This window comes from Chiloscyllium punctatum, chromosome 10, assembly GCF_047496795.1.
Source record: "Chiloscyllium punctatum isolate Juve2018m chromosome 10, sChiPun1.3, whole genome shotgun sequence".
NCBI classification, from domain to species: domain Eukaryota; kingdom Metazoa; phylum Chordata; class Chondrichthyes; order Orectolobiformes; family Hemiscylliidae; genus Chiloscyllium; species Chiloscyllium punctatum.
The window spans coordinates 29,914,678-29,938,219 of NC_092748.1; the positions used below are offsets into that span (position 1 = coordinate 29,914,678).

Below are 23,542 nucleotides of genomic sequence, written 5' to 3' on the forward strand. Positions count from 1 at the left end.
ATCTTTTTGGCTTCCCTTGCTCAATTCCCTGTGAATTTTGAGGCCAATACATTCAAAATCACAACTTGCAATGTTTGAACTTCAGTTTACAATAGTCGGTCCAGTACAGTACTGAAACTCTACAGTGCAGTTGCTATCTTAATTCAGATAAAATGTTATAATCTAGAAAAGACAATAACATGCAACAGGATGGAGCTCTATCTCAATCACAGAATCACTGCTCCAAAGCTGCAATCCCTCCTCAAAAAGGTTTAATGGATAGAAATTGTTTCCAAGAAACTTGGATGACTTTTTTCTCTCTCTAAGTGAGAGTTCTAATCTGAAAACTATAGCTTACTTAAAAATGCCACTGATACTATCTGCATACATGTTGAATTTTAAGTTATAAGGTAGAACACATTAACAAAAGTCAACATACTGGCATTTAAACAATTGCAGTTTATAGCCGAATTATGTATCACAAACGTCTGAATATAACCCTTCGATTCGTCTTGAAAATTACCTCTTCTGGAGTCTTTGTAGCAAAAATAGCTGCAGAACCACCTTTCTCTGCATCAGGGAAATTGGGAAACCTCCCAGTTGTGTTTCTAGATTGAAGAATAAAACATTAACACTTAAAAAGCAGCAATTCTCCAAATTAATCAAGGTCTAACATCATGGAGTATGCAAGGAGGTAAAATTGGATGTGCTGTTTTCTGACAATGACCAACCTCCACCTAACCCTCCTGCCAATTCAGGCAGAGCAAGGTAAAGGTAAATTTGGTGCTGTCATCTCATTCAAAAAGACAGCAGCATTGGGTCCGGTGGACCCAGAACTGCTGGCTGTATCTCACTTTGTGCAGAACACAGCAGTGTCATGGCGCAGAATCAGAGAGTAATTACAAGATGAAGGGATGCTGGCTTTCTATAAAGCAGTCAAGTCAGTCCCAAAGTTCTACTCTATCCCTGTGATTTTGCAAGAGCAGCTCTCCAAGTTCCCATTTAATTTCCTTTTGAAATTATCGATGAGAGTGTTTCCACCATTTTACTCTCGCAACATTTAAGAAGCATCTGGATGAATACTTAAAATGCCAGGGCATAGTAGGCTGTGGACCAAATGCAGGAAAATAGGATTAATGTAGTTTGGTTTTCTACAGGTCAGCATAGAAATGGCGGACCGAAGGGTCTGGTTTTGCTGTACGACTCTATGACTCACAATCTTCTGAAGGTGTGGTGACTAGAACTGGATGCAGTGCCTTAATTGGAGCCTAATCAGAATTTTATTGGCATTACAAAACCACAGACTTGCCATGATGCAAAAGGAGACCATTCAGCCCAACGTGCCTGCACTGACTCTCTGAATATTTTAACTTGGTACCAATCTTCTGCCACTTCCTCATAACTGCGCACTATTTAAAGCATCCAAAGCCCTCTAGAATAACTCACTTGAACCTGCTTCCGCAATATGGCAGACCCTAACTACTAGCTGTGTGAAATAAATTCTCCTTACCTCTCACTTACAAAGCAGTTCAAAACTGTGCCTCTGGTTCTCTATGCTTTTAAACAAGGAATGCTTTTTTTATGATCTACTATATCCAGACACCTTATGATTTTGCAAACTGCCTTGTAATAACTGCGTTTATACTCAGAACTCTGTTTATGTAACCCAAGATCCCAAATGCTAATTACTGTATAACAGATCAGGGGCTTAGGCAGACTGAACTCTTGTACTTGTCACCATTCATGATGTCATCTGTTTTAAAATGTTTTAAAGCAACACACATACATACTCCCTTGGTCTATCTTACATAGCATGTAAATTTTAATTCTGGATGAGTGGTGCTGAAGAGCACAGCAATTCAGGCAGCATCCAAGGAGCAGTAAAATCGACGTTTCGGGCAAAAGCCCTTCATCAGGAAAATTTTAAGTCCAGTGAGGGTTCCTTCACCCAGGAGTTAAGGTTCAGGTATGTCCAGATAGCTGAAGGTAAGAGTTGCAGAATTTCACATTGGTGATGACACAGCAAGGTTGTGTTGATTTAAAGTAAACTGACTTACTTTTCAGGCCAATAGAAGAATCCTTTGGAAATAGGATTCAAGGAGATTGGAACTTAGCTTTAAGCCTGTTTAAGGCATTTTATCCATGCTGGAAGTTAAAAAAAAAAGACTGAGACAAGGATTCAGAAATGAACAATTAAAGCCCATCAAAGACCAGAGGAATTTTGATGTAACCTTGCCCAGGAGTGAGTCAGTTAGATTAAAGAAGCCACTTTGTGCATTTAGTCAAAATTCACGGTTCAGTTCAAGGAGCTAGATGGTTATTATTAGTGTCTCTGTAGACATACTGACTACCAATTTATTTTTTTATTTTCAAGACTGAAGCTCAGTACTTCTATTTATTTTACTGTTCTTGCAATGTGACCCAACAATAATAGGTGCAAGTTTTCACAAAGGTGATGGTTTAACTTTGATCTTGTGGTTATACTGCCAGAAATTTCTGGAGATGTGGCCAACTTGAAAATTATGTGATCAGTAGCAGCCATTTGAGTCCAACAAGGTCATGTTGTGTAAGATCAGAGGAACAGGAGTAGGCCATACAGCCCCTCAAGCCTGTTCCACCGATTAATGTCCCATATCTCTTAATATCTTGACCCAAAACTTTATCTATCTCAGACTTAAAACTAATCATTGATCTAACATCAACTGGCCTTTGTTGAAGAGAGTTCCAAATCTCTACCTTTGTAGTACTAGAAGAGCTTCCTAACATCTCTCCCCAATAGTCTGGCCCTAATTTTTAAGCCATGCCCCCGAGTTCTAGAATCTCCAACCAGTGGAAATTGTTTATCCTTATCTTCAGTGTCTTTGCCGATTAATATCTTGAAGACTTTGATTAATTCATCCCTTAACCTTCTAAATTCTAAAGAAATCAGGCCTAACCTGTCTATTCTCTCATCATAACTTAACCCATTAAGTACCGATATCTTTTCTTGTCAACCTGCGCTGTACTCCCTCCTTCTGAAAGTGTGGTGGCCAGATATGTTCATGGTACTCCACGTTGGATCTAACCACGGTTTTGTACAACTGCAGCATAACTTCTGTGCCTTTCTGCTCTAGTCCTCTAGAAAGAAAGGCCAGCATTCCATTAATTTCTCAATTACTTTCCATGCCCCAACTCCCAAGTCTCTTTGGACATGCACTTTGTTTGACTTCATACTATCCAAGAAGTACCCTAATCTATACTTTATTGGTCCAAAATGGATAACCTCACACCTACTTAAAAAAATATATTTTTAAAAATAATTTAGATCATTTTATGTCTTGTCTCAATGTATCCCATGAAGTACCAGGACCGTGCTCTTATGTCCACGTTGCCTCTTCCTATGCCATCTGCCAATATATATCACCTCAAAGTTGTCTGTGTTTTCTATTTGCCCCTTGTGTGCTCAATCGGTTAGCCTATCTCAGTTGATTAACATTCATTTGTTTCCTATAGCATGAAGACTTTGGTACTATCAGCAAATTATGAAAATTTACTCTGTATACCAAAATCCCAGTGATTTATGCATATTAGTGGTCCTAGCTGGAATCTTATGGAACATCATTGACTGCCATCATCCAATCTGAAAAACAACCACTTACGCCAGCTCACTGTTTTCTATCCTTAAATGTGCTTAGACCATTGACTCTTGTAGTCTATGAGCATCAGTTTTATTAATCTACCTTTTCTGATACTGTTATTTTCTTTTCCCGAGGTTTCATACATGAGATGTAATTCGCACACACCAAATTCTGCAAACAGTTAAAGTTTATTAAAGCCTGTACAAGCTAGGTGACCCCTTTCATCCTCTTCACTGATCATTGAGTCATAGAGATGTACAGTATGGAAACAAACCCTTCGGTCCAACTCGTTCATGCTAACCAGATATCCCAATCCAATCTAGAGCCATTTGCCAGCACTTGGCCCATATCCCTCTAAACCCTTCCTATTCATATACCCATCCTTTTAAATGTTGCAGTTGTACCAGCCTCCACCACTTATTCTGGCAGCTCATTCCATACACGTACCATCCTCGGCATGAAAAAGTTGCCCCTTAGGTCTCTTTTATATCTTTCCCCTCTCACCCTAAATCTATGCCCTCTAGCTCCCTCACCCCAGGGAAAAGACTTTGTCTATTTATCCTATCCATGCCCCTCATAATTTTATAAATCTCTATAAGGTCACCCTCAGCCTCTGATGCTCCAGGGAAAACAGTCCCAGTCTATTCAGCCTCTCCCTATAGCTCAAACCCTCCAGCTCTGGCAACATCCTTGTAAATCTTTTCTGAACCCTTTCAAGTTTCTCAACATGCCTCCAATTGGAGGGCAACTAGAATTGCACACAATATTCCAAAAGTGGCCTAAACAATTTCCTGTACAGTCAGTGTTAGGAAAGTTGAAATTCCTTATTACAATTCTATTATTCTTGCCCTAACTGTGATCTCCTTACATAGTTGCTCCTCAATCTGCGCTGAATTGATTGAAGTGTACAAGATCCTCAATGTCTTGGCAAGATAGATGTAGAAAGAACGTTCACTTAGATGGGTCAGTGTGACAGTATAAAGTTCGGGGATCACTTCTGAGAGAGTAGGAGTATTTTTCATCCTCAGAGGGGGCTTTGAAACTCTTCAGGAATGGAGGGGAACACCGGCATTTGTTTAACTTGGAGGATTTGTTGGGAATTGGCTGTCTAAAATAGAGTCAAAGTGAGGCACCGAATAAAGGAATCACATCCCCTTTATACAGGTCAGTTGGTCATGCTCACAGATACTCTGGCCACACCCCACTACCAACCTCCCCCCCCCCCCCCCCCCCGCCCCCAACCACATGCTATCCCTAGTACTGTGGTATGATGAGATCATCCTCAGAGATAATGCAAATGTAAATTCCCTAATCCTGGAGAATTATTATGCAGATGATTTCCTGACTCAGTGATTTCCCAAGACAATGTAGGTGTGACATACCTAGTTTCAGGGGATGGCGAGAAAGTGTTTCTGAATGGAAGAGATTGAATGAGAGTTTGATTTGGTAATAGTAGGGGAATAGTAGCAAATGACTGTTTGAATGGACTGGGAGTCATCCGCATTCTTTCATGAATGTCATCCCCACTCAGAATGTTCAGTCAGTGCAGTTTAACTCTTCAATATTACATTAAAGTTCAGAGACATAGTCCCATTTAATCTTTCAACGTTACAGTACCTTGTTAAATGCTTTATTAAAATCAACTGCAATTGGTTCATAAATCTTTATTCGTCAAAAAAAAAGAGATTTGTCAATGTTTTAACAGAGTTGTGATGGTTCTTCTTAATGTGGTGCCACTGGGCTCAGTGCTGTGACCTCAACTAGCTACAATCTACATTAATAACCAAAGATGTAGCGAAAGAAATGTAACTTAGTTTGCAAATGATACAATGTTAGGTGTGAAAAAAACCTCAAAGGACATAAAGAACCTTCAAAGTGAAACAGGAGGTCGGTTAAGTGAGTGGGCAAAAAGGTGGCACATGGAATCTAATGTAGGATGTGTCAGGTTATTCACTTGGGTAGTCAGATGCACAGGATTTATAAATATTCATGTTCAGAGGGATTTAGTGTATTCATACGAGGAACTCAGAAAGTTAGCAAGGAGGTATATTAAGCAATTAGGAAGTTAAATGGCATGGATCGCTTTTATTGGAGGACAACGAGAGGGCAAGAATAGGAACTTGTTAAAATTTTACAAACTTTAGTAGAACCACTACTGAAGTAGTGTGTGTGGGTTTGGTCCATTGTTAAGGAAAGACTTACTGTAAAAGTTTTATTATCCAATATGTGAAGGGTCTCAATGCAATAGAGCACAAGATGACTTATTGAATAAAACTCCTTATCTCAACTTGCAAATTTATCTTCTGTTTTTCTCGATTACAGTACAGAATCTGCAATTGCATAGCCTCTTATAAAGTGTAATGATGCCTTTCAAAAAATTGAATCAACGTTTCAAAAAGTATTTGTGCAAGTTATTTCTTCCCCTTATGGAATTTATTTTCAGGGCTTTTTTGTCTTTTGAGGCTTCACATTGCCCACAGCTCGCCACTGTACTGCCCCTACTTGACCCATATATATCCTCTGTATAATCCTGATAATCTCTTCGCGGCTTACTTCTTTGCTTTTTGTTTAGCCTCAACAAATTTGGCATTCATTAGAATTAGAATTAAAATCCCTACTGTGTGGAAGCAGGCCCTTCAGTCCAACAAGTCCACACCAAACCTCCGAAGAGTAACTCACCCAGACCCATTCCCCTACTATATATTTACCCCTGACTAATACACCTAACACTGTGGGCAATTTAGCATGGCCAATTCACCTGAGTTGCACATCTTGGGACTATGGGAGGAAACTGGAGCACCCGGAGGAAACCCACACAGATACGGGGAGATTGTGCAAGCTCCACACAGACAATTGCCCAAGGCAGGCATTGAACCCCAGTCTCTGACACTGCGAGGCAGCAGTGCTAATCACTGATCTACCATGCTGCCCACTTCTGTCCTTTCACCCAAGACACTTATACAAATTGCAAAAATGTTGAGGGCCCAATACTGATCCCTGTGGCACACCATTCATTAAGTCCTTCCAACCTGCAAAAACACATTTATAACTCGTCTATGCTTCCTGTTAGCAAACCAGTTTTCTACCCATGCCAATATACTAATCCCCTACACCATGAGCTTTTACTTTGCATTAAAAGCTTCGAAGTGGCACTTTATCAAATGTCTCCTGGCAATACAAATTCAGTACATTCATCAGTTCTTCATTATCCACAATATATATTACTTCCTCAAAGAACTCCAATTAACCTGCTAAACATGATTTCTCTTCCACAAAAACATATTGACTGTGCCTGATTACCTTGAATTTCTTCAAGTGTGCTGCTATAATGTCTTTAATAAGAGCTTCTAAGATTTTCCTTATGACAGATGTTAACCCCATTGGCCTGTAGTTTCCTACTTTCTGTCCCCTTCTTTTTTGAAGATCAGAGTTGCATTTTCTATGGTCAAATCTAATGGGATATTTTTTCTGAATCTATAGAGTTAGGGTGATGAAAAGCAATGTATCAAGTACAGCTATTTCTATAGAGACTCTAGGATGCTTCAGGAACCAGGCAGTTGTCAGCCCACAGTTCCAAATATTTACAGTACCACTTTTCTGGTAATTGTAAATTTCTTAGTTTCCTCCTTTCCTTCCATTTCTTCATGTATAACTATTCTGGATTCCTTGTATCCTCTTTAATGAACACGAACATCAAATACCTGTTCAATTCATCTGCTAACTGTTTATTTACCGTGATCAGTTGTCCAAAAGACTTTCTATAATACAAACATTTAATACAAACATAACCAACATAAAACGTTTCCTTCACTAGTTTTACTGGTTTGCCTTTATGTTAGGTAGAACATAAAGGAAGAAATAATGGGAGCTTGTTCGACATTTAATGCAAGACCTACTATCTCTATATTTCTGGTTATCTTCCTCTCACACTCAAATTTCTCCCCTCACTTATTAATTATTTTAGTCATTCTTTGCTTTTTTAAAAAAATGTTATGTCCAACCTTTTATTCTATCACTTGTGTTTGCATAGTATTTTCGTTAAGTTAGAATCTATCTTTAAATTTTCCAGTTAAACATGGATGGCACATCGATCCATAGGATATTTTCTTACTTATTGCTATGTGTCTATTTTTCACATTCTGAAGTATTCGCTTAACTGTCTGCCACTGAATCTCTCTTGGCCTTTCCTTAACCTAGTTTGTCAATTCACTTTAGTTTTTCTGCCCACATAATTGCCTTTATTTAAGTTTTTAAAACAATAGTCTCAGACACACTCTTCTCTCTCAAACTGAATGTAAAATCCAATAATATTATGGTCACTAATAGGTAGGAAGTCCTTCAGTGTGAGGTCATTAAAGAATTCAATCTCATTGCATGATACCAGGTCTAGTATGGCTTATTCTTCAATTATCTCCAGAACATGCTGTTGCAAGAAATTATTCAAAAACATTCAATCAGCTCCTCATCTATGCACTCTGTGCATTTCCAACCTTTCTAGTCTATATGCAGATTAAAATCAATCATGATTACTGCCATTCCTGTCGAACAAGCTCCCACTTATTTCTTCCTTTATGTTCTACCTTACAGAAAGGAAAACCAGTAAAACTAGTGAAGGAAACATTTTGTGTTGGTTATGTTAATACCGACCATTCCTCTATTCTGTGAATACCACGATTAACAAACAAAGAAACCTATCCCCAGACTAACATTTTCAAGCTTCCTATCCTTTCTACTTGTCCTATACCCTTCAATTTTCAGGTCCCAATCCATGGTGCAATAGTTGGTCTCCAACCTGCAGCCTTCAATCACATCCTAAACAAGGTGAAAGAATTTCAACAGAAACAAATTGCTGGAGAAACTCAGCAAGTTGGCAGAAACTCTGGCAGCATCTATTGACAGAAAATAGAGTTAATATTTGAAGACCAGTGAAGACCTGCTGAGTTTCTACAGCAATTGTGTGTACAAAACGTAGCTATGAGCATTCCAATAATGTAGCAAAAGTAAAAGAGGTAATGGGGAGATAGGGCTGGGTGTCATCAGCATTTGGAAACTAAATTTTATTCATTTCATGCTTGTGATAAACAATAGTGTTCACACCACGTGTTTAAGAGTTGCAGCAATATCAGCTAAGGATAGTCTGGTTAAGTACTGAGAATTTCAACTGTGGCTGGATTTAAACAAGATCTGAAAGAGAAGCTTGGGTTGCTCCAGGAAATTCATGAATCTGTTTTCCTTACCGACACTCAATAAACCATTGTCGGATCTGGTCCTGCAGAGTTTCCTTAATATCCATTCCCTCCACTGTTCGTACTTGTTCTTTTAGCGTGATTAAAGCTTCCTGATATTCCACCTCATGTACTTCCTGCACTACATGCCTTTGCAGAACTGTTTTCTGAGCTTGCAGATGAGCAGGGCTCAGCTGTTCAAAATTGGGTGGTGGTGCCTGAGAAAAGAAATCAACCATCTGTCATGATAGTATTTGTAACGTTGCTTGCAATAATAGCATTGGTATGTATGTCAGACAGCTAAACTGAAAACACCCGTGCCACTGATAGCGAAAACATCTATCAGAACAGATTTTTATGAATCACTTAATTTTAAGCTTGAAATTGTCCAACCATATCTCTTGAGCAGGATACTCTGCAAAACTATCATTTGAAAGAGATTGGCTCAAAAAAGAAAATACCTCACATTCAAATACAGGACAAACAATTAATATTCCAAAGGGAGCTAAATTGGACAAAGAGGGAAAAAGACATAAAACGAAATTAAGAAATGGAAAGTTATTGTAAATCCAGTAAATGGATGGGGACCTAAAGATTGGGAGAGTGTCTTTGGTAACACTACATAACATATTAATACTACTTGCAAAATACTTATCCTTCTGTGTACATTATCTACCTTTAAATTTCTGTGGTTAGAAGTGAATAAATAAATAAGCAATGTGTTCAAATTTGTATCAAACAAAAACTAAAATTTTAATTCTATAAGTCTCAATCAAGTTCAGCAAGGTACCTGGAAGGATTGCATTTCAGATCAAACAATTTACAGGTTTTATGCACAATGCATAATGAGTTCAATAATTTCATTGTTGCACACATTCATAATGTAAGCACATTACTATGTATTATTAATAACAAAGGTCAACAGATTAAAAAGACTTCCAAAATTTAAGCCACCTGACAACACTTTTAACATTGAAAAGGTAACCTTCACATTTTGGATTCCTTTTTGTGAAGCAGTTTACTTTGTTTAATAAAACATAAAATTTGGATACACCTTTAAACAGTGTTAGGATAACAATGCTAACAAATCATTGTTCATGGGTGGCAGTGGTGTGCTCAGGTTACGTGTGGACTTCACACAATTGGATAAAGCAGTCCAGAGAGAAAACCACACAATGTCTTCTGTGGCTGACAGTTTGACAAAACTAAAAACAGTAGCATACTTTATGAAATTTGATGCTAACAGTTGACAAATGCCCCTAGACTATTAGAGTTGTTAATCACATTCATCAGAACCTTTTGGGTAATTTTGTAATAATTGTCTACCGTTTGGAATACCATGAGCTCTCAAAATATTTCAACATGTAAACTTTGAAATTCTAGAGGGTAACAAAGGGGTAATTTGTCATATGCATGACATACTTATGCATAGCATGACAACATTTTCACAGAGTTCATGAAGTTCCTAAAGCATTGTAGAATGCAGCTTTAAGCTGAATAAAAAATGTCAATTTGCAAGGACAAGAATTACATTCTTGTGCCATGTCATTCCAGAGAGTGGAACCATGGTCGATCTGAGGAAGACAACGTCAAGAAGGGAATTCCCACAGGGAATTTTGATGCTGTTCAACAATTTCCAGGAACGGTCAATCAGGTAGATGAATTAATTCTAAATATGTCTATAATTACGCACATTTAAAGAGATCTTTTTGGAAAAGGTCAATAATGGTTTTGTAATCTAAGGCAGATCTTAGCATTTCTGAAGATAAAAACAAAATTGCCTTCTTCAGATCTGTTAGCTCAGTACAATCCAAGGTTGTCATCATTGATGGATGCAGATGCAACTTCAAGAGAATTGGGTATAGCATTAATCCAGGTTCAGGATTTAGTAGCAGGAAGCCTGTATATTTCACATCAGGACATTAACAGGAACAGAGAATAATGTTTAGCAACCATAGCACAAAAATGTTTAGCCATAATCAAAGGGCTGTAAATGTTTCTCAGATTTCTAGATGGCAGAGAATTTTCAAATAGAAACAGTCCACAATCCAATATTTACATTATTAGAATGCAAGGAGATAGTCCAAATGTTGTTACAATCCAAAGTTCAGCCTCAGGTTATTATGATTAAATGACAGTCTATGAATTGGAAAACACAGATCATAGTTGATGCATTATCTGGAACTACAGTTGATTAAGTTGAAGCAAAAGATTTAGTCCTTACTGATGATGTAAAAACATTTCTACCAGTTATAATGAAGTCATTACTGCCTCTGGGAAATTACAGGAAAATTGAGAAGTTCAAAAAGCAGAAGTAAATGCTGTATTATGGCTTTAGGACCTTGGAGCAACCTTGTAGTGATGTCACATAGCTGCACCTCACTGAGTAAAAATTGTACACAATGTGGGGTGAATTACATCATGCTATAAGGACACGTTAAGAGACAAGGGTGTGAGTTTCTCTAGAAGAAGCTCAGACAGCACATGGACATGAACACATAAAGATGGTTTAGTCCTTACCTAATGTCGCTATAAGTCAGTGCCTGATACATTGATGATTACTATGTGTAGCAGTACTTGGTATGAAAGAAAATGAGTGTTACTTGAAATCTAAGTCTTTGCATCCTCCTCAACAGATCTGCCTCAAACCCAAATCCATAGTATGGCATCAGATAAAAAAATCAAGAAGTTCTGTTAAGGCAGTCAAAACAGAATCAATAGGCTAGTTTTTTCAAATATATCATATACAAAGGAGGAACTTGATTATAATAGATGATCTTTTAGTTTTCAATCATAGACTTGCATCGCAAAACACTATGAATGAAAAGGTTTTCCATAATATCCACTGAGTCTAGAGTCATTGAGTCTAGAGACGTACAGCATGGAAACAGACCCTTCGGTCCAACCTGTCCATGCCGACCAGATATCCCAACCCAATCTAGTCCCACCTGCCAGCACCCAGCCCATATCCCTCCAAACCCTTCCTATTCATATACCAATCCAAATGCCTCTTAAATGGAGGTCACTTCAGAATAAACAAGTATAAAGCTTGTACACAGGAACCTTCTTGTGGGCAGGCATCTCAAAAGAAATTGAAAGTTTCATGTTATCCTGCAATATAGGTCAATCAACAGTCAGACACTACTTTGTTTATGTCTTCTTGGTAGACCGGGAACTATACCTATCCAACTATCAAGGGAATGTATACTTGCCACTTAATTTGTGATTTAATACTTCACGTAGATAACAGCAGAATTGGGTATCAATTACATTCACTAGTTCTCCTCATCACTCACAGACCAATGAAGACGCCGAGACAGCAATAAAAGTCAAATTATTATTAATGATCAGAAATAGCTATTGAGATTTAATTTAACTAAACTGCAAAATAACACATTTGAATCATGACCTTTAACTGGCAGAATTACTTATGGGCAGAAGTTTCAAAGCAGAAGTTCCAGTATTAAGGCATATATAACCAGAGACAAAATATTATATCTTTATGCCGTGAGACAGGAACAGATATTCAGAATGACCACCAGAGGGTAGAAAGAATTGGCATAGTTCCAGGCACAGAGTAAAGACATTGTCAGCTTTGATGCCAAACTAGAAGATTTAGATCAGAGAAAGGACATCAACAGGGTTCAGTTCTCAGCAAATCAGATCAGCCACATGGTCTTAAATGAAAACAGAAATTGCTGGAGAAACTCAACAGGTCTGGTAGCACCTGTGGAGAGAAAACAGCTAATGTTTCAAGTCCAGTGATCTTTCATTAGAGCTGGTATTATATATTTGAACTCTCATCGGAATATTCATAAGGAACAGATAGGCAACTACGAAATAGTTGCAGATAGGCAACTACGAAAACTATCACAGAATTGGGAATAATGAGAATACACAGGCATCAAATACACTGCCGCAAGAAACTTGAACTACAGAACTGGTGGAAGATCACCATCATTCACATCACAGGTGAACAAGTTCAGTACAAGCTATGAAAATTTCACAAAAACTCAGTCCCTGAAGTTCAGACTTTCAAGAGAAAATGAGAATTTAAAGAGTTTGAAGAAGTTGTTGAAATACTGGAAATGTAAACGTTGAGCAAAACGGGGGGAGTTATAGTATAATGAGAATGCATAAGTTAATGATATGAAAATATACAACATGATGTAATACAGACATCAGAAGTTGCATATTCTCAAGGTCAAGAAGAGGATTCAATAAATGTAGAGAGACTACAATATAAAAATCAGCATTATGTTTAGTGAAGTATAAATAAGAGTTCATTGGAACTCCAGAAAGTCAGAAACTAGTCACTCTAAGGTAAGGTAGAGGCAGTGATAGATTGCATTCAAAGTGGGTCAATACAACCTTGGAGAAAGCCTCTCAATAGTTTAGGAAAATAAAACCCAGATATCTAAATCTCACATAAAGCCGAACTGATAATGAATGATCACCTATGGCGTGTATCCATAAAGACAGATCAAATCACGGTGGCAGTCTCAATCACGGTCTTCAAACAAAACAGGAGGCGCCCCTTTAGTATCTGAAAATTAGGTGTAGGACTATGAAATTTCTAAACCAAAACCTCTTTACAGCTCAAAGAATTCTACATTTTTGTTCAGCCAAGCCTTTTTGCATTGGTTATTTTCCCGTTCCATTACTTTCAGTTTTATGCCACACAGCTGTTTTGACAATATTGGCTATCACTGGAGTGTGTTTTCATTCTTTGCATGTGAGATTACACATTGATTCAGCCACCATGGGATTCCCAAATGAAGCCAATTTTACCCTCACCCAGCCTTCATGCACCAAGTTTCTATTACTTGTCACTCAATAGTAATCAAGCACTGATTTCTAAACTACCCAGCCCAACAGTACTAAAGCCAAATAAAGTAATGCAGCTGAGCCCAAAATCAACTTCCTTTTCAAAAGGTCATGAACCAAATCCAGCCTGTCCCTGATCTCTAAGGCTCAATATAATACCACATGGAGTACTTGTCAGTGGAGAGTACTTGGAAACACTTTTACAAAAAAAACTCCACACCATAACACAGCTATCAGAATTATAATCAATTTGTTTCCACTCCCCTGTCAATCATTATTGAGTAACTGTTGAGAAACATGCAGGATTAATTTGAGGCTAGCAAAAGGAAATTCATTTACAATTCTCGCAATAATTTACCATCTGATGGAAAAAACAATGCGGATGTTTCTTTGCTACTCCTGGGGAGATTTCAATCCTGCCTGCAGTTCCTCCCAGTTCTAGCATAATTACTAACCCTGAAAATATCTGGAGATGACGTTTCTTAAATTTTAGCATGGTCTACTGTGCAGACAGTATCTATAGACCAAAACGCACCATGTGACCCACTGGTCTTTGGCAGAATTTATGTTCCACACAAGCCCCTTCCCACTTTCTTCAACTAATTATACCAACATCTCTTTCTATTATGTTGTTGTACTTATTTAACTTTTCTTTAAGTATATCTTTGCTAGTTGCCTCAACTATTGCTAGTGGCAACAAGCTCCACTCTGTGGGAAGTAACTTTTCTCCTGAATTTCCAATTGCATTTATTCATGACTATCTTAAATTTGTGGCACGAAGTTTGGCATCCCTCCATTGTCTTTCTTTATCATAAGGTATCTATCAGACTACAGGACTTTGGGGAGAATAAATCCATTGTTTTTGGCTTTTTCTGATAAGTACAAGTTTTCGATTCTAAATATTGCCAGTACAGATTCAACAGCATTCAAACGCTAAACATAAATATTTGCTCCCTACCGCTAAATACCAGCAGCTAGGTACAGCACCAGCACTGTGGGTGCAACCCACAAGATGCACTGCAGTAACTCGCCAAGTATTTTTTGACAGTACCTTTAAACATACAGCTTCTACAAAGAAAAAAAGGTACAGTTGATGAACCAACACTGAGCACTGAACACAATCCAGGGAAATGTTAATTACAATCGCTCAACTTTTCCAACCACTTTCATTATTGTTTGACTGAAAAGGAGCACTCAGCTTGGTTGACAGAATCATAAAATCCCTACACTGAAGATAGAGGTCATTGTGTCTTCACCGAACCTCCAAACAGTACCTCACCCAGACACAACCCACCTCCCAACCCTATACCTGTAATCTCACATTTAACATGGTTAATCCAACTAGCCTGCACCTCCCTGGACACTACAGGATAATTTAGCATGGCCAATCCACCTAACATGTTCCTTATCTAAAATCACTAATTTTCACAATTTAATACCAATGAAGACTGCTGCACACTTTCTAAACTAAATAGATTGAAAGGGATGCTGGATGTCATCCTCACAGCTCAATTTCACCACCTACGGAAAACAGTATAAGATGTTTTCATTAGGAGTCTGACAGGATCTCTACCATCTTGTGCTCACTTCCTTCCTTATACAACTATATTGACAGGGCTTTTCTGCCAGGTGATGACAGAAAAGGAGAAGACCAGGATAAAACAAAGAGTCACAAACAGGTATCATTACTTTCTGTTTGGAGTCAGCGTAGGCAGGGGTACTGCTATGAATTCTGAAAAAAACAGCCTAAGAGTCCTCCATCAGGGACAGTCTTCTCCTCCTTCTAATCACGACTCTTCTCACGACTGATCATGATTTTCTGCTATTTCCCACTGACCACCTATGTAGAATAAATTAGCCAATTAGATCTGGGTACTATAATCAGACTCATCTCATTTTGTGATCAGTAGGCCAGCATCACCACCCAATAGTAACTCCAGCTTGTAACATTCTTCAAAATTCATTAATCTCTGTGGGCCCTATGTATAATTGTATACATGTGTATAATCTGGTTGGTCTCATCCTTCTTAAATGTTACCTCATTCCCTTCACTCATTACTGAGAATTGAGGGGTCCCTGGAAGGAAAACCATGTTGCCAATTAAGTAGCCATTAATCTAAGTTGGGACTTAAAACTTCCACAGGAATAGTAAACACTTAGATACTTTGCTGTATGTGACTAAAGCATTTAAAAATTTCTTGAAAAATCACACTGTTGTTCTCTTCACAGTCCCACTTCCTAAATTTGTATGCAGGATATGACTCCTTCAAGGACCAAAGAACATCCCAAAGATTTACAACTAATACAAAATTAACTAAGAAAGTGTAAATATCAGAAGAGTGGCAACCAATTTGCATACAGGAATCTCCCACAAATAAACATGTGATACTGACCATTTGTGCAATTGACTAAGGGATAAATATTGGCCAGCACATCAAAGATTACTCCTTTTGAAAAAAGCCATGAGATCCTTAACATTCTCCTGAGATGCTAGACAGCGCATTGGTTTAATGTCTCATCTGAAAAATGGCACCTTATGAACTAGCGAAAATAATATACCTGAAATATTGGACATTTACTGTATTGTCACGATCTCCACAATGTCCAAGTAGTCAGCTGAGGGTACAAATGAGAAAGCTCTCTGCCAGTAAATTTTACTTAAGGTAAAGTTACATTATTATTTAAGTGATTTATGCTGTAAATAAAGTATATCAGTGATATATATACACACTGCATTACATATATATTACTTGGTCGGTGTTTTTACATTAATTATGTGGATCTCTTGATCAACTGGAATATTCGATCACTCCTGATTGCATAGGTGCTGATTAATAAAACATTTGTTGTAATTTTGGTAATTGGGTCTCAGGAAAAGATTAGTTTGCAAGTCTCTAAAATAAATTGCTTTTGAACTCTAAACACTGCAATAAACACTGGCTGAAACCACCTCTCTCTCTTTATCTACTTGGCTAAATACATACATTTAACTGTTGATGTAATGACCTATAAATTCCAGTGCTGTTTGAAATCTGTGCCATTCTGAGAGAGGGAGTCAAATGCTAGATATGGACAGAACTAAAATAAGATTACTTTCTTAATGCTTCTAATATTTGCAGACCTTAAATTGCGAATGGCACGGTAGCACAGTGGTTAGCACAGCGCCAGAGTTCAATTCCCGCCTCTGGCAACTCTCTGTGTGGAGTTTGCACATTCTTCCCCATGTCTGCGTGGGTTTCCTCCAGTTTCCTCCCACAATCCAAAAATGTGCAGGTTAGGTGAATTGGCCATGCTAAATTGCCCGTAATGTTAGGTGTAGAGATAAATGTAGGGAATGGGTCTGGTTGGGTTGCGCTTTGGTGGGTCGGTGTGGACTTGTTGGGCCGAAGGGCCGGTTTCCACACTGTAAGTAATCTAATCTAATCTAAATCTAATGTCAACTGCTTCCACACAGTTTTCTTATCTACTCCACTAGAATTCTTAAATTAGAGTACTTACAGTGTGGAAACAGGCCCTTCGGCCCAACAAGTCTACACCAACCCGCCGAAGCATAACCCACCCAGACCCATTCCCCTACATTTACCCCTTCACCTAACATTATGGGCAATTTAGCATGGCCAATTCACCTAAGGTGCACATTTTTGGACTGTGGGAGGAAACCGAAGCACCCGGAGGAAACCCACGCAGACTCGGGGAGAAAGTGCCTGAGGCGGGAATTGAACCCGGGTCTCTAGCGCTGTGAGGCAGCAGTGCTAACCAGTGAGCCACCGTGCCACCACTTTTGTTCAAAAATGTGCAGCTTTTTCAGTAAAACTTGCATCACCATTCCAAATTCAGCTAATAATTCTCCTTTTACAAGTAAATAAGTGAAAATGAGCAATAATCTTGAAAATAGATGAACTAAATTAACCAAGCAACTAAATTAGGGGTTTAAGCTATTTTTTCAATTTAAAGAGTTTTCTACTCCTTCTTACATTATAAATCCACCCAGATGGAGTTCACATCTAGATTTCCTGAGCCAATTCATTTATCATGACTGAACTGAGTTAATCGTTCAATTAACAACATCATCCCACTACCTATTTCTGACCTTCCTAAAGATTGAATACCCTTGGATGTTCACTTCCCTCCAGTAATCACTCCACAGCCAAGACTCTATAATTGCAACTATATCATTGCTTTCTATTTTTCTACCTTTCATTTCTATCTTTGTTGCCCTACTCAAGTTCACGTTTAACTGCCACTCTAGTTTAATCCCTCCCCCCCTGTACTAGCGAATGCTTCTACAATGATGTTGGTCCTGATCCTGCAGGCATGCAACCTGTGCAGTTTGTACAGCTCCCAATATGGCGATGCTAATTCCAAACCTGCTTCAGACTGGAAATGCCATTCACTAATCGGAGGAAATTGATAAATCTAGAAGGAAGTCTAGAATATTCTCCACCAAATAGATGTATTTGTGTCATGATTGGAACCATGTGGATCTTATTGACTATGAGATTCTTAACTAGAACTGTTAATCTGGGCCAATCAGGGAGCCCTAGCTGACATATGTAAACAGGGGATTCAGAGACTAACTCCGAGCTGGCTGGCCACAGCCAGTGTACTGTGCCCACATAAATAAAGGGTGACCCAGTGACAGTATACTGGCCTCTGTGCAGTTATTTCAGTACATTAATGGACTATTCATGTACTTTGGATGATATCCCTTATGTATGTCTGGGAAGCAGAGAAGAGCCATTACACTGAAATGGAGGAGGGGCACCTGTAAATTGACTTACTGACATCTGAGTGCACAAAGAGTGAGTCAGTATTTCTCATCCCTTCTGCCAGTGAGCCCCACAGCCTCCAATAGACTAGAGCAAAGAAGCTGTACCAGCACCTCTCGGCAATGCCTCAGTCCAGCAGACTGCAGCTGCCCAGGTCATCTCAAGCAAAGCAATAATGAAACAAAATGTAGGCACAGACAGAAAAGTACAATCAATTGTTGGCATTTTACAGTTATTTATAACTGTATAATTTTACTTATGGACTGAATGGTCATGTTGTTGGGATGGGAGGGCACGGCAGTTCATTGACAATCAATGATGTTGACAGGTTACGAGCAAACCACTTTTCCTATCGCACATGGAATATCTGAATTTCTGTTGAAGAGTCACCAGACTCAAAGAGCTCTTCACACAGATGCTGCCAGACCTAAGTTTAGCCAGCAATTTCGTTTCATATCTCCAGCATCTGCATGTCTTTGTATTATTTTAGAGGCGCAGACTAGGAAGATACTTTAAAATGGTGACACAACCCACTTCTGCGATTCATGCCCCACCCATTCCTCACCAGCACTAGAGAAGGGTCCTGATAGTCGACCTGCATCCTTATCCTGGCCGGCTCCACTGTAATGCTGGGACAGCTTCTGATGGCTCATGATTCATGATCCCTCAGGAAAAAAAAACTAATCACAGTCTGGATTCAGAGGCCATTTGAAACATAAAAATAGCCCCTTCATGTTCCGCCAGCTCTTTCTATGCATTCCGTGGCACATTCTATATCCCTTTCATAGCCACTCCATGACAATGCATCTCGTATGCAGTCAGCGCAGAACAATGCACCATTTATTACCAATGACAAGTAGAGAAAAGTAGTGAAAAAAGAAATCAGAAATTTGCAATATTAGAAATGTGTCAGATATTAGTAGAATCAACAACATCAGCTTTCCCTCACTTCACACGTCTTAAGTTTGTCCAAATAAATATGCAGACATTGACAAAACAGAATAAGAAAGAATGACTTATAAAAGCCTCATAAAGACATCAATCATTCAAAGAAAACACTCCACTTCCACCTGTTAAAACAGAACCCATGCTGAGCAAACTCACTTGGAGCTTTGCCAAGCATTCAGTATGAGCACATTGGAAGAAACAGATGTCTGGCTATATGTCCCCATTGAAACAGCTCTCAAACGGTCTCATTCTGAGTACTTGATTGCTCCAAAGCTCTCAAATTGATGAGCTCAGCAGGGTCCCCATCTTGACAATGGTTTTGTGCATACAGCTTCCTTGGTGAGTGGAAATGAACAGCCTGCAATTGTCATGGGGCAAAAAGATGACATTGGAGAATGGAGGGGCATGGGAGTGGATAGAGAAAAGGCTTCACAGTCCCAACAGTTTCTAAAACAACTGAGGTAATGTCCGAGATAACTGAGGAGAACCTTCTAAACAGTATGTTCAAGCACTGGTCCAACATGGAGGCCAATTCCAATGTGATACCAGGTAGACAGAACAACATGATCCCAGCCTAACCTCCCAAAGCAAAAGATGCATGCAATGGGGCCATTTGTAAAGAGGTTTGGTTACCACCTACTTAAATAGTGAGCATCTTTCCAGGAGGTTTTTTGGTTTGTCAAACCTTTATTAGGCCTTGGGATTGGAAATGTGGTAGCAATATGGTGCTATTTGAACAGCATCTATACTTGACACACTCCACTATTTGCATATGTTCTTACTGAAGTCTGACAGAATTTGGAGTCAATAGATGTGAAGCTGGAAAAGTATAGCAGGTCAGACAGCATCCGAGGAGCAGAAAAGTCAACGTTTTGGGCCAAAACCTCTGACAGAATTTGGAACTTGTTTAATTGAAGCATTTCCAACATCCTCCCAAGTCGCAAGTGTCTTCTAAGTTTCAACAAGGTTACCGCTCATTCTTAAAAACTCCAATGAATACAGATCCAATCTAATGAACCCCTCCTCATGAGAAAATCACTCCATACTCAGATTCAACCTGGTGAACCTTCTCTGAATTACCTCCAACATTACCAAATCTTTTAGTTGATACATTCTTATATCTATTATTAGGTGCATTTCAGCTAGTGCCTTGCATTGATTTAGCAAGACTTCCCTATTTTTATACAGGTAATTCTTCTATAACGTGATGGTTGAGTTCTTGTGCAAACCCACATTATAGAAAAATTGCTCTTCAGACACAGGACCTAAAGTGTTGTCAATGTAATCGTGTTAAAGCCAAAACACATTTTAAAACTTCACACTTTAGAAACAGAGCCCCCAATTCATCAACTGTGTTACAGCGAATTTGCGTTAACGAAACGCGCATTATAGCAGAATGACCTGTACTCTATTCCTTGTGAAATGAAAGCCAATATTCCATTTGGCTTTGTAATTACCTGCTGGACAATTTGGTGGCTTTTTGTGATTTATACATGACAACTCCTAAATCTCTCTATGATGCAATTATGTGCAGACTCTCTCCATTTAAATTATATTCAGCTCTTCTATTATTTCTGTCAAACTATATGTCACATTTCTCATTTTATATTCTATCTGCCAAGTTTTTGCCTCCTCACTCAACATGCTTATATTCCTCTGTAGGATTTTTGTATCAACCTCACCACTTGCCCTTGCATCTATTTTTGTTTCATTACAAACCTGGCATCATTATATTCACTTTCTTCATCCAAATCATTAGGACATATTGTAAGTAATATTGGCACCAGCATTGATCCCAATGGCACTGTTAGTTGCAGATTTCCATCCTGAAATGCACTCCTTATCCCAACTTCATGAGTTAGCCAATCCCCTATCCACGCTAATATCCAACCCAACACCATGAGCTCTTACCTCATTGAGAAGGCTTATGTGTAGTACCTTATCAAAAGCCTTTTAAATCCAAATATACTAAATGTAATAGCTCCCCTTCATCAATCAAGTTTTTTAACTTAAAAAATTCTAATAAATTTGGTCAAGCATGATGCCCCATTCATGAAGCCATACTGATTCAGTTTGATTATGTTATATATGTTTAATTGCTCAACAATTACATCTTTCATGATAGAGTCAATAATTTTCACAATGATAGTAAACTAATTTGCCAAGAGTTGCCCATTGTTTTGTCTTCCTCTGTTTTGAATAAGGGTATTAAACTGGTAATTTTCCAATGCTCTGGGACTTATTCTAAGATTTCTTGGAAAATCACTATCTTTGCATCCACTATCACTGTAACTACTTCCTTTAATATTGTAGGGTGCAACCCATCAGCTTCAGAATATTTATCAGCCTGAAGCCCAATTAGTTTCCCTGGTAGTTTTTCTCTGGTGATAGTTATCACATTTATTTATTCCCCTTTACACCCTTGGTTGGTTAGTACTTCTGGATTGCTATTAATGTTTTGTACCCTGAAAAGTGATAAAAAGTAATTAACCAATTCTTCTGCCAGCTCCTGGTTCCTCATTATTATCTCCCCAGCCTGTTCTCCAAAGGCCTGATATTCACTTTGTTCTCTCTCTTTTTATATATAAAGCTCTTACTATCTATTTTTATACTCTGACCAATCTGCCCTTATCAAAATAGTTGTTTCTGATACAGATTCCCTACTCTCAATATGAATTTTAAACTGGTACTAACGAAAAGATAATTGACTAACAATATTATGAAATTTTTAATGTTTCAGACTGGTTTAATTTTTACTGAGCAAAAAATGGGAACTAAATTAAGATTTGCATGACTTCAGAGACAGATAATAAACCCAGGGTTATCATCTAATCATTTGTGTGGCATCTGACCTGCTGGAACCTGGAGATGGGGACCCAGCAGAATGCAGGAAACCCTAAATTCACTGACAGGTTTCTCCTTTACCCCTTGCCGGAAGCCAAACTAATTGTAAGGAAGGCAGAAATTCAGAGGCAGTTGAAATGTATGACTGGCTTGACAAGGTTTTCACAAAAAAAGCTTTCACTTTCTCTTATATAGATCCATGGAAAGCCAGAATACTGCAAGTAAGTCATTCCTTATGGAATGCATAATATGTAGTAGCTGTTGGAAATGTTTTTATAGCTTTTGTTAATTCTGCTTCTTAATTATTTCAGCTTTAGAAGGTTCAAGTGGGGATTAAACAAGATAATAAGTTACCAATTAAAATTTTGGTTAGATTTAGCCCTTAATTTAGTTATTTGGTTAATTTACTTAATCTATTTACCAGATCATTGTTACGTTTCACTTCTTGTTTATTCACATGAGGAGAATTGTTAGCAGAATTTCTACTGGTAATGCAAGTAAAGCTCCGCATTATAATGCAAAACTGGCGGGGAATTCTGGTGAAAATTTTGTGGAAGCAGTTGACATTAGATTTAGGGTCTGCAAATATTAGAAGTATAAAGAAAGTAATCTTAGTTATCTTCTGCCCATATCCAGCATTTGACTCCCTCTCTCAGAATGGCACGGATTTCAAATACCACTGGAATTTATCGATCATTTCACCTACAGTTAACCTTCCACATTTATCCCAGCAGATGAAGAGAGAGAGTTGTTGTGTGGTTTCAGACTGTGTTTTATTGTAGCTCAGAGTTCAAAAGTATCATGCTATTTTGGAGAATTGCAACCTAATCTTTTCCCAAGACCCAATTTCAGATTAATTAATCAACTGACTGGCAATTCACTTCAATATCAGCTTGACAATGCTTACTTGTTAATTGCATCACTAGGACTCACCATTTCAATAAATATCATTTCTTCTGCACGTTCTTTCTTTGCTATTTTCCTCCCAGTATATCCACGCCACACCTACAAAATCAAATAAAGTTACTGCAAACAGCTTCTGTGTAGAAAGGAATGATTTTTAGGTGGTTTTCTTACATGATAGAAATAGAAACGTAACTATGAATTTGACCGAGTGCGGCCTTTTCAAGTTTTAAGTACAAGCATAAATGATAAATGCATATGCTAAATAAAAGTCAATAATTAAGTTGCAGTTTATTATTTTACATTAGTAACATTCTTCAGTCCAAAGAGACAAATGAAAATAATTTGCTAAAAACAAAACTTTTACCTCACCATAATATGTATGATGGATTTGTTTAACCTAAAGTCATGACACAGAAATTGAACAATG

General features: G+C 38.2%; 1 protein-coding gene across 2 annotated transcripts in view; it reads right to left on the reverse strand.

The window, feature by feature from the left end:
• The window catches only part of iqca1 (IQ motif containing with AAA domain 1), a 155,043-nt gene that overhangs the window by 99,851 nt on the left and 31,650 nt on the right, over positions 1 to 23,542 (reverse strand). For both annotated transcript variants that reach the window (XM_072578749.1, XM_072578748.1), the window contains exons 5-7: positions 23,143 to 23,214; positions 8,834 to 9,039; positions 503 to 587 (exon numbers count right to left, since the gene is read on the reverse strand). In XM_072578749.1, the coding sequence (XP_072434850.1) occupies positions 503 to 587; positions 8,834 to 9,039; positions 23,143 to 23,214 (363 nt within the window). The remainder of the gene's footprint in view (positions 1 to 502; positions 588 to 8,833; positions 9,040 to 23,142; positions 23,215 to 23,542) is intronic.